At 39.4% G+C, this 12,085-nt stretch overlaps 1 protein-coding gene across 1 annotated transcript; it reads right to left on the bottom strand.

Moving 5' to 3' along the window:
• Window positions 1-1,362: 1,362 nt before the first annotated feature.
• Window positions 1,363-8,312, bottom strand: c1galt1a (core 1 synthase, glycoprotein-N-acetylgalactosamine 3-beta-galactosyltransferase 1a). Its single transcript, XM_085791157.1, has 4 exons — window positions 8,229-8,312; window positions 7,900-8,042; window positions 5,248-5,954; window positions 1,363-2,040 (listed from the first exon to the last, which is right to left on the bottom strand). The coding sequence occupies exons 2-4, from the start codon at window positions 8,027-8,029 to the stop codon at window positions 1,873-1,875; spliced, it is 1,005 nt and encodes a 334-aa protein (XP_085647283.1). The 5' UTR covers window positions 8,030-8,042; window positions 8,229-8,312; the 3' UTR covers window positions 1,363-1,872.
• Window positions 8,313-12,085: the final 3,773 nt, after the last annotated feature.

Genomic DNA, 12,085 nt, shown 5'->3' with positions numbered 1-12,085 from the left:
TTTTGGGGATATATTATAGTGTGTCATGACAAAAACTTTAGTTGTGTGTAAAAAGAAAAATCAGAATTGAGGCACTTTCACCTACAATGTGAATATAGTCAGTATTCTGCTGTTACAGATGTAGTTTATGGAGCCAACAGTGTATCAAACATGTTTTATTTTAGGATATCAAATGATTTGTCTTTTGTTACATGTCGTTAGGGCCTTTGTTTAACTAAATATAATGTTTTTAACCTGTTTATGGTCTTCTTACATGGTGTAACCACTTCAGTGTTTATAACCAAAGTTTTTAGGTACTCTGAACAAAATCCTTTAACCTCCATTATGATGAATGTTGTATGAATAGAGACATTTGATTGTAAAATATGTATTTTTATTGTTCATTGTTCAGGAGAAGTAAAACAAGTAAACCATGTTAAATCAAAGACTTTTTTTTGGCAATAAATAAAATGTAATTTCTTATAAATTACCCTTTTCAAAAGTACACAGACTGAGATTTAACCTAGCCTCTCAAGTCAAAAAAAAACTGAGAATCTGTGGTTGCCAGGATGTTAAAGTAGTAGTTTGTGTTCCTGCAGAGACTTATCTTCACACCAAACCCCTGGATTCATTTTACATTAATTTATCTTTCACCCCTTTTTTTTTTTTTTTGGGACATTCCTGCTTTTTCTGCAGTGACAGTAGTGATAGACAGCAGGGAAAGAGGGAGTGACATGTAGCAATATACTTTATTTCAGTCGCATTAAGATCAAGATCTCAGACCTGAGAGCAGATTTATTTATTTTTTTTTTTAGGACAAATGTTTGCTCCACATTTTTTTTTTCCTTTTGAAATTTAAATATACATTCATCTATTCATTTATTCATATACATAAATTAGGATCAGGGACCACATTTAAACAGACAATAAACAACCAGTTAGACAGTAAGATGGTAAATTACAGTCACTATGACTCAGAAGTGCAAGTTAGAAAAGAGTAAAACATTTGTACAGCCCAAGTCAGTCAGCTGACTTCCAGCCAAATTACTGAATTGACCTATGAGTATGTCCAGTTTCAGTCTAGTCTCCAGACAAATGAGCAGGATGTCTGAAGGCTACTGCTGAAACAGAAATATAATAGTTTTATAATAAATACAATAGACTTCTCCAGCACCAAACAGGAAGCAGTAAACTGAGCTGTGAGAATGTGAGAGGTGGTTTGGTGAGATCCACATCTCATAAGGAAATAAGGGCAACTGACAAGAAGAGAAACGCAAAAATAAACACATGAATACAAAAAGTCCAAATACAGTCAATACAGTCAGGGCAGATCCGTGGCAGTTATAGTGGTGATTTACAAACTTCAAAGTGTTTTTCTTCCTATACTGTACATTTCCACCAGCAGCAGGATGAGGAAATAATCTCAAAGTTAGTCAAGTGTTACAAACAATGGCCCTGGGAGATGGCCAGTCGATTTAGTCAGTGAGGTTAGAGTAAGAATGTAGGAAATGAATACCAGCTGCTAATTCAGGTGTTGTCATGCATCACAACAAAATCCACTATCAGTGACCTTTACCTACTTTTTTATTCTACATTTGAACCACCTTCCTCTATTTCATCCACATAGTCACTGTTGCAGTCCAACTAGACCTTTGCCACTGCCCACATAAACACAACAATAGGGAAGACTGACTGAGGACATAATTAATGACATTTGTTCATACACACATACAATTGCAGCTTTGTAAAAACAGACCCACCAACATTATGTGTAAGGTTTTCACAGTTAGAGCACATGGAGGCTCTAAAGACTTTCTATATTATGCCCAATGATCATAATGATGATGAGACTTGTCCATACCCTCAACCTCACCTTCAGTTAGTGCACAGGTTTTATAAGGTCTTGTTCTTGGTGTGCTGTTGTGGTGTGTTCTCATGGGGATTGAATCTGTATTTGTATCCGTATGGCCGCAGATGGTACGTCAGGTAGTTCAACACGTACAGCTGCGTCGCGTAGATGTAATGAAAGGACACAGCAAAGTCTGAGCAGCAACCCGGACCCTAGAGAGAGAAACAGAAAGAGAGGCAGAGAGAGAGAGAATGAAATGAAACTAAAAAATAAAAGCTTAGTCTGTAGATGGCACAGAACCAGGAGGTGTTTGTGTGTGGTACATATTCCTCCCATCATAGTCTAATTTATCTCCCCATTCTCGGCTTTTCTGGCAATTTTGGGTTCAGCATCACTCCCACAAACACCTTTAACAGCAATCAGAACACCGACCAACTTCACGTAGTGGCTCATCATGACCCACACGAACAACAGCTTCCTTTTCCTAAAGCCATCTTTACAACGCACTAGCTTTTATGAACGCTGGTTTATGGGTTAGCAAACAAAGACCCGGCACAATCTCCCACTCGATGATGTTTGACCTTTGGTCGATAAACCAACCTTCTCATGAAGTACGTATGTGACTGGTTATTTGTTACCAATAACCAGCTTGTCCAGACATGCAAAGTTAAACTGTATGAATCATATAAACAGAAACCCAATACAGTATTGGGTTTCCGTTTTATATTCCTGGGAAAGAGGTGTGGTCAGTGGGTGGCAACATGAGAGTCAGTCATCAATATGTTTTCAAGCAAAGTATATTAGATAGGCACTGGGCGTCTTAAATTTGTTGTGTATCTGGAGAAGTTTTATATGATATGCATCTACTGAGGCAGTTTGCGTCATGCACAAATTATTACACAATGATTTGCTCCATTGTATTCTGCAAATACCTTCCATGTCTGCAAAAGGTTGTGGGCCATGTTACAACACTAGATTAATATCCGTCCCTTTCTATCCCTTGTGCACATTCATGGATGTGACAGGTAATACTGGACAATCGTGTTTCTTCTAATTTGCACAATTACAGTGTCATCATACAATAAGCACTAGGCGACATCAAAAGAGAAGATGCCATTATTGAACACAATGCTCTTGTGAAAAGAGCTGATGACCTCTCTCTTCTTACACACATTGACAGACACTCTATATAACGATACAAAACAGCTCTGTTGTTGATAATTGATAAAAACCTGAACTGCACATTCTGGTGACATTCTGGAGAAAACTGTATTTTATGACCAGCTAATGTTGCTCATCAGGTAAAGTATAATAACATGGCTCCAGACCAACTCTTTCACTAATGGCATGTGATTTTTTTTTTTTTGCCTCCTGTTCAACAAAATGAAGAACTACATCATGACAGTTTGGTCGTTGGCTACAAATGAACATCAGGAACTAAAAACCTCTCGGGTAATATTGCTTAAATAACCGGTTTAATGACATACTCCACTGTCATTAGCTTTTGTTTCAATGCGTTGTTTGAGATGAATACGATGGTACGCCATACGTCTACTTCAACGCCCTACTTTCATGATATAATTTCACTATAGCATGAACATTTTACATGTTACATAAATTTCACCCGACAGTCAAACATCCCTAACTTTTTGTGAGTAGTGCATCTCTCTTTGTCCCATTTGTCTGACAAATTTGCCATTATTCTGTTGGAGCCTTATCACGCAGTGACCTTAAACTCACCATGTAGCCATATTATTTTCACCATGCAATTATTTGTGCCATATTCACACTGTTAGAGTGTGAGAGATTTAGAAAATACTGGTATGATGATGCCATTATAAGATATTTGGGGAGATGGAGCACAGCTGAAAACATATAAAACATATAAACCCCATATTCAATTGGAAATGAACACATCAAATGTTGAAACTGAGAAATGTCAGTTATTTGTACAAGCCTGGGATCCAGGTTTGTACGACACCACACATATGGGACTTTATAACATCCTGATGAATAATAATCATGCACTTGCATATTGACAGAGACGTAATGTGAGGAGCTGGTCCGTGTTGAAGAGGAGAACTCCCACCAAACAAACATGCACTACCATTGGGTAGGAACAGAGGACAACAGTGCACTGCTGATTTAACAATAGGCGGCACACCATTGTGATTCACCGTTGCTGCTTACTTTTCTGCCACTACACACACATTCATTCATGATAGTTCAAAGTCCATCCTGCTGTGTACACTCATTATATGAGATGCAGCTCTCACACACACCGCAAACTGACAAAAGTCACAGGGATAGACATGAATGAGTCAGAGGTAAATACAACACACAGCCACAAAAAAAACTCTAACTGTTGTAGGAAGTCAGTTCATTGTGGATTTCCCCCCACAGCCTGGCAGGCCCTCATGGACTGGTTCTTCCTGAAGCACCAAATGAGGGTTTATTTCTTTTTGTTATAAAAAAATATGAACCCTTCAAAATGATATATTTCTTAGCTGTTCCTGTTGGTGTGCTGGTCTCATGACACAAATCAATTTCAGCGCAGTGCTAAGCTTAGGTATCAAATCACAATTCATCACCAAAGCATGCAATCACACACACCAGGGATCTGTTTCCGTCAGTTGGTGACTCAGGAATTACACAGTAAAGACAATGCACACACTGTTTTCCGCAGGTGGTTGGCTGCAGTAATTATGACCCTTGGTTTTCTTTTCACAATATGTTAACAAGGCCTATGCACTTAGACTATTCTACCACTCTGTTTGCATTGGGTTTCTCTTATTATGTCCACTTAAGTCTCCTGTTTTTTTGCCTGCTGCAAACAAAAAAGAACAACAGCAAGCAGCTTATATTTAATCAGATGTAAACACTTCATCAGAGGTAAGGTATTGACTGACTTTTTTTTTTTTAAAGCTAAACCAAATTTTGGACCAGTTGCTTGACTCAGTTCTGCTGAAGTTGACAATGTTGACTGGTTCACTGTAACTCAATGGAGAGAGAGGGTTAAATGCATGAGTCTTCATTTTACCCAGCCTTGATAGACTCTGGATGTAAACTGTGTAGTGCAGGATCACCCGATGTGAATGGATATTTGCACTACCGTGTAAAATTTTAATCATATTTAAACCCTCATATGCCTGTTTATGTTTGTGATTTAACTTAATGTTCTTTCTTTCTTCACTTTTCCTACATTTGGTTATTTCAAATGTTATATTTCACACTACATTGTTTGTTGTTTTCACCGTGTGTCAGAGAGAAATGGACTTTCAATCCTCTCTATGTGCTGTACATGTAGCAGAGAACTGACAAAAAAGCTGACTTTGACATTGGGGCATAAAGTGTGCATCTTCATGTCATGTAACATTTCTTGAGACCTGATTCTATCGAAGCGTTTTGCATTTGCTTACCTCGATTGGAAGGTCGTAGTCGTACAACAGAAACCAAGGGCGTGGTCTTGGGAACTGTCTAACCATGTAATGGTCTGGTGGGTAAGGATGAAATGTTTGCCTCCCCATCACGTCTCTGGAGTCCGCTGGTGCCACTTTCATCGTCTCCATACATTTCCCCAGCGCCATATCCTCGATTGAGGAGAAGTGGGTACATTCCCCAGTGTCAAAGCCTTTTATGAATCTCCTCAGTGCCTCCTTGCTGAGTACGTAACCCGCCCCTCCACTCATGTAGCCCTGGCTGACGAAAGGCTTGAACCGTCTGCCCATGTACAGCGGCTTCTCTGGGTCGTATTTAGACAAAGTCAGGCGGAGATTCTCAATGACCACAAATGTGTCGTCATCCGCTTTCAGGAACCAGTCCGCTTCATCCAGGTGGTGCTGATGGATGTACTGGAAAGCACGAATGGTCTTCCAGTACAGGTTATCCCTCCCCTCGCTCACGTTGAGCGCCACAGTGGGGAAGTCTGTCTTGACGGAGCTCATGTACAGCACTTTGTCGCAGCGCTTGGCCCAAGTTTCTTTGATGTGCTTGGTTCTGGATTCCAGGTTCTTTGGTCCCGTCATGATCCAACATAAGACCCGTGTTGTTTGCGAGAAATTAGCTGCTGCGGTGTTGGTGTTGTTGTTGTTGTTGTTGCTGTTGCTTTTGTTGTTGTTGTTGTCATCTGGAACAATACAATAACAAATTAAAGATGTTAAACGGACGTATTAAGTATAGCTAACCTCTGGGTACATACATATTCTTATGATGCAGTGCTTTCTCATCTCTTCAGTAGCAATTTGATTTCTAGTTGCCATGAAATACAGATTGAAACTAGAACCAACTCTTCAACCAACCAGCTTAAAAGAAATATAGTCTCTGTTTTTACGCATGAGATGGTTTGGTCTATAAAATGGACTTTCCATCAAGGTCTAATCAGTCAGTCTTTGGGCCAAATCTGGACAAATTTCCACAGATTTGCCACAGTTAAGAGGCTAAAAACATTTTGTCATGTCACCCTGACCTTGAACCTTGACCTATGACCCCCAAGATCTCTTCATCCCTGGGTCCAAGTGAATGTTCTTGCCTAATTTGAGGAAATGCTCAGTGTCATTGAGATCTTGCTTTTGTAATGATGATGGTTCTAACTGTTGTTGGTGTGTGGGGACAAAAAGGCAGAGCAGATACCAGCAGGACCAGCAAATCTGGACATAATTTGTTGTGGCAACTTCACAGAGGTGTGTACTGTGAGATTAATGAGTGCGTGACAGCGGCATTTCAGCACAACAACAACACAACAAGCCCGTCCTACTGGTTCCTGGGATGATGCTTATTAAAGCAGAAGTAAGCGATTTCCGTTCTAAAAATAGCTTACACCGACAATTAAAGGTAACGAACCTACTGCTATGACTATAGCGATTATGGGAATGGGCCAATTTGCCAAAATGTTGAACTATCCCTTTAAGGAGGTGTCATTTATGGTCAGTAGGCTACAGGTACAAAATGTGGTTAGAAAATTGCTTCTGAGAATTAGTTCACCTGCATTGCTATAATTTAAGATGCCTTAGCAGGTCTGTCCCACGTTTCACAATGATAGTCGTAAAACATTTGGCATGGCATTTTTTTTTAGCCATTGTGATTAAATTCAAACACAACCATTTCATGTAAATCCACTTCATTCTTACAGGTTCTACTTCAAGAACTGCTTCAGCTATACCTTCTGTAATGTTTGTCAGTCAGAAACAGGTTTCCATGTCTTTTAATATTCTTCCTGCCAGCTGTATATTTAGAGTTAAATACCTCAAGAGTTAATGGCAATAATTCAGCCGCTCTGGAATAGAATAGACCCCTGTTCTTAGTTTTGTTTTCAGACCATTTAGCCTACAATAAATGCAAATGTGAGCAAGTTCACAAATATTAGCCTACCATAATAAATAAATTAAAATGCACTTTTTTCCAAACATTGCAGAGAATATATTTAACCAATGACAATGACGTAAACTAAAGCTAAAATGAAAAAGGTGTGTCTGGTGCAACCTTTTCTTGCAAACTACAGGAACAGAATACACAAACCTGCTGTATTTTTTTGGAACAGATCTAAGTTTAAAGTTTTTAAAACTACAAATATGTTCTTGTGGATCTTATGATGCTTTACAGTAACAGAGATAGGCTACATCAAGTCTCAATGATCGACTGCTTTATCTAAAACGAAAGTAGCCTACTTCTTGATGCAGTTTAGTTGAACTCTGGCAGAGTTATGTTGTCCTATTTATCATGAGTGTAGCTACTGTACATCTGCTTTCATAAAACCAGCCCCCATTAGGAAAACAAAGCCCAACTGAGATATGCTGTTTGTCGTTTGAGATTACACATTAGGTTACACTCACTTTGCATGTGAGCAAGCTGGAGCTCTAATTACATATTTTTGAGAAATGCTATTGTGCATTGACTGGCAGCAACACCCGTCTGTGCAGTCCACTGAGAAGAATGGGAAGTCTGCGGTTACAGTTGATTAAACGGGTCATATGCTACATGAATCATTCACCGAGACGAGACTCATTGTCCATTCTTGGAAACCCCGAGTCCACATAGCAGCAGATGTAGCCTTAGGGTAAAACAGACAGACCTACCTGGGTGAGCCATCTGAGAAGAAGCGGGTCTGACATCACGCAGTTGTACTGAAAGGTTTGAGTCAAACACAAACCGAAGACAGAAAAATCCCATCAAAAGTCCAGAGGAGAAGAGAAAGTTGTGCCTCATGCTGCTGATTTACCTGTGGGACTGGGACACGGTGTGTGACTCATTAACTCGCTCACTACAAGGCACACCTGTGGTCAGCTCTGATCAAATCTAATCCACATCAAAAAATGTGGGCAGCAAGAAATACACTTAGCGCCACAATGAATCGATAATTTCAATCACTGCTAAATAATCTGTAATTTATTTTTATTTTTTTTACCAGGTGAAAAGCCGCAGGTGTTGAGGGTCAAAGGCTGCGCTCCTCACGGTCAGACCGCTACTTCCCCCTCCTCACAGGTGTTCCCAGTTAAAAAAAACAAAAAAAACAGAGAGAGAGAGAGATTTCGATGATCTCTTCGTTTCCAGTCCGAAACAAACGCAAACCGATACGTCACCAAAGTCCACACAACCGATAAGAAGAGAGGGGCACGCACACACACACGCACGCGACATGCTACGCGCACAGGGAGGAGTTCAATCGGTCGAGTTGCCACCTACAGAGAGGCCTGTCTGTCCACCGCCCTCTGATAAAAACCACACAGCAGGTAAATGATGCAGGCAAGAAATAGTTTTACTCGCTTTACACTTTGTAAAGACCATGCGGGTTCAATACCCCCCACTTAATAAATGAGAGTCCAATCATCTCAACAACTTTTCTTTATATTGTTCTGGTATTTACAATGAGGCACCTTTATTTTAGACACGATTCAAAGCTTTTTTTTTTTCTTTTTCTTTTTTAATGATGCATACAAATAAATAAGATGACATTAAAAACTAATTTACATGGGCTAAATAAAACTATTTCAATATATACGATTAGGTAGGAAATTTGGGACACCATTTTAATGCTGTAGAGATAACAGACATTGACAAACTAGGAAATTTTGCATATGTTTTTATGGTGTGCTGCTACATCAGAGATGCTTTATGTTTTATGTAAATGAGCTATCAATGTCAATAGATTGTTTCACAGGTGAGAAACAGAAACCTGTCCCAGACCAAGGAGGACCAAGGCCTACATTGAATGTTTTGTTGACCAGTAGAGGGATTGTGAAATTTAACATACAGTAAGTCAGAGTCATAAGCACCAGTACACTGAAGGAAAAACAAACCGTCAAGTTTGCAAAGTGCCTCACAGACAAATTACTGACAAAAAAAAAGGGAAAAAGTCAACATTTTTGGAGATACAGTACAGCCTACAATTGGTCCAGTTCTGACCTATGCATGCTGCATGGACTTGCTGCTGTTGGTAAAGGTTCATTGTTTTGTCATTGACTGACAGGTTATACAATGGAGCCACTTGAAGGACATAAACTGATAGGTGAACAATCATCTTGTATTACCTGCTGTGAGCAAAACTGTGGTATGTGTAGATGGAGCAGTTGCTATCACTTCCACTCATAATACTATGTTCTAATCGACAAGGTCACTTGTCTCTTTATTCCCAGTCATTCACACTAGACATACTGTATAAAGAGCCTGAGTCAGTAGAAGGTAAATTTAGGATTGAATATGTTTTGGTAATTGATTCATTGAATTGATAAAAAAAATATATATATATTTTGAACATGAGATGATGATGAAGATGATGATAACATGTGATTTGTAATTAATAGAAATGAACACAAACTGCTTTTGAATTTTGCTTTTTGTATTAAAGCAACACTATGTAGTTTTTCAACCTTAAAATAATGTTTCTAAACTGATTTAAAGGAGAATTACGGTCATTTTTGACCCCTAAATCGTTGTCCTGATGGTCACCCAGTGTTGGGGGGAGCAAAAAACGTGACTAGAATTGATGCAGGCAAACTGGAGTTACACCATGGCTAGATGGCGCTAGCGATAGCAACAACGCTAAAGTATGGGGGCAATTTTTTTCAACCACAACAAACGGCCATCCAGCCTCCCCTCCAGAGCTCTGGAGACGAGCTATGGACGACGGCACCGCCAGTACCGGCAACGGCAACGGCAATGTTACTAGCACTGGGACAGGGCGTAGCCTACTGGAGGGCGACATGCAGTAATACCGACAACAACAACAAATTCACGTAGGCTACTGAGCTACTCCGGGGACGACACAGGTAGCAGACAGTTGCCCTTATCAACCATAGTAGGGGAGAGTGGGGTAAAGTGAGACACTTTTTACATTTGCTCCCCTCTAAGCGAGCTAAAATGATTTATCAGTAAAATTTATACATTTCCCATTAATTCAGGATGTTTCCTAGCAATGGAAATTATCAGAATGTATTCAGGACGAAGGACAGTGAAAATGTGATTGTTTTTAAAAAAAAAAGTGGTCTTGTGTCTCACTTTACCCCAGCTCAGGGGTAAACTGAGACAAACCAGAGAAATCAAGGGGGTAAACTGATCCACTTACTTTTTCCACTCTGAAACTACCATAACAACACATGTTGTAACAGTTAGAATCCTGACAGCTAGCTTGACAACCACACTTCCCAAAACTAATGTCGGACTAGTAGCAGAATCATGGGGATTGGTCAATTAAGCACTTTTTTTTCTAAACACAAAGTAACTCAAGAACAAAATCAAATACAACACAAAATGTTTTGATTAACATTTAAATGACAGATAGAAACAGTTAGATAGTCTGGGGGTCAGGTTGTAGGCCCCGACAATTGTGACCATTTCGATCATAAGTCCTCTTTTATGTGGGGGGAGCCAACAAAGTGAAATGTGACTAAAATTGAATGTAACCAATAAAGAAGTGAGCTGACTGAGAGCACATAGCATAACAAAGCAGTGTGGCTACAGATCATGTTTGATCACGCGAGATTTCTGGCTTGGGGGACGAGATTCTAGTGTAAATCTTTGTGTGTGGTGTGCTCACAGTCTCACTCATGGATTTATTATAATACATCCATGGTCTCACTTTACCCCGCAGCATTTGTCTCACTTTACCCCAACACCCCCATTTTAGAAAAAACAACCTCTCTTAGAAATTCAGGCTAATTTTCAGCCAGCATCATCACATGGTTTTATGTGTTGGTAGTTCATCATCATGTATCATATTCCTTTTTTTTACGTGAATCAATTTGCTTTGGCGCAACAGTTGATTAAGTTGACAGCAAGAAAATTTACTTTTACATGCAAAAATCATATTTTTGTGAAAAAAACATGCTTTTCACAGCATCATGAGGTCCTCTCCTTCATGGCCATGGGGAAATGGAAGGGGCTTGAAAACATAATGGTCAGATGACCATAAATGTGTTCCGTTTTCTAGATATAGGGGGTGTCTCACATTACCCGGTGTCTCACATTACCACCACTCTCCCCTACTAGTACCAAATAATCTACAAAGTGTTGCTTTAAACTGTTTTTATTTTCATATGGTTTCCTGTGGTTCTAACTGTTGTTGGTGTGTGGAGACAAAAAGGCAGAGCAGATACCAGCAGGACCAGCAAACCTGGACATCATTTGTTATGGCAACATTAAAGCAGAAGGCGCTGCATTTCAGCACAACAACAACACAACAAGCCCGTCCTACTGGTTCCTGGGATTATGCTTATTAACTAATGCTTATTATTATGGGGAGGTGGAAAGGTTCACAAAATCCATGGTTTGGTTTTAGGGTCACAGTTTTTGGTTTGTTCCGCATTGGATAATGCAGGCGCACGGATTATATGTCAGCCTGCTCACGATTCATCAGCCACTGATATTGGATCCGTCATCCGTCAATCAAATGTCTGAGACAACACAACACACACCGAGCTCGGTACTCTTGCCCCAAACATTGAATTGACAAGGTATTTAGATAGAGGTTTTTCTTTAAAAAATAACTGCATTTTTTTGTGATTAATGACATAAAAAAGGAAACTTATTCTCAGAATTCTGACATTATTGTCTTATTTCAAAAAAAATAAATTAATTCGCCTGAGAAAATTATTCTTATATGTGATATTTGTTTGTAATAATTATTATATAATGTTTTGTTGATGTTGTCCAAATGTGTAGACTTGATGTGGATGTACTGTGCTGCTTTCTTGACCAGGACCCCCTTGAAAAAGAGATTCTGAATCTCTTTTGCCAGGGAGATTTAGGTCTATTCAACATTTAATG

Source organism: Trachurus japonicus, chromosome 11 (assembly GCF_045865225.1).
Source record: "Trachurus japonicus isolate A0001 chromosome 11, Traja_1.0".
Classification (NCBI taxonomy): Eukaryota; Metazoa; Chordata; class Actinopteri; order Carangiformes; family Carangidae; genus Trachurus; species Trachurus japonicus.
The sequence above is the reverse complement of the archived record's forward strand: the minus strand, read 5'-3'. Positions and strand labels throughout refer to the sequence as shown.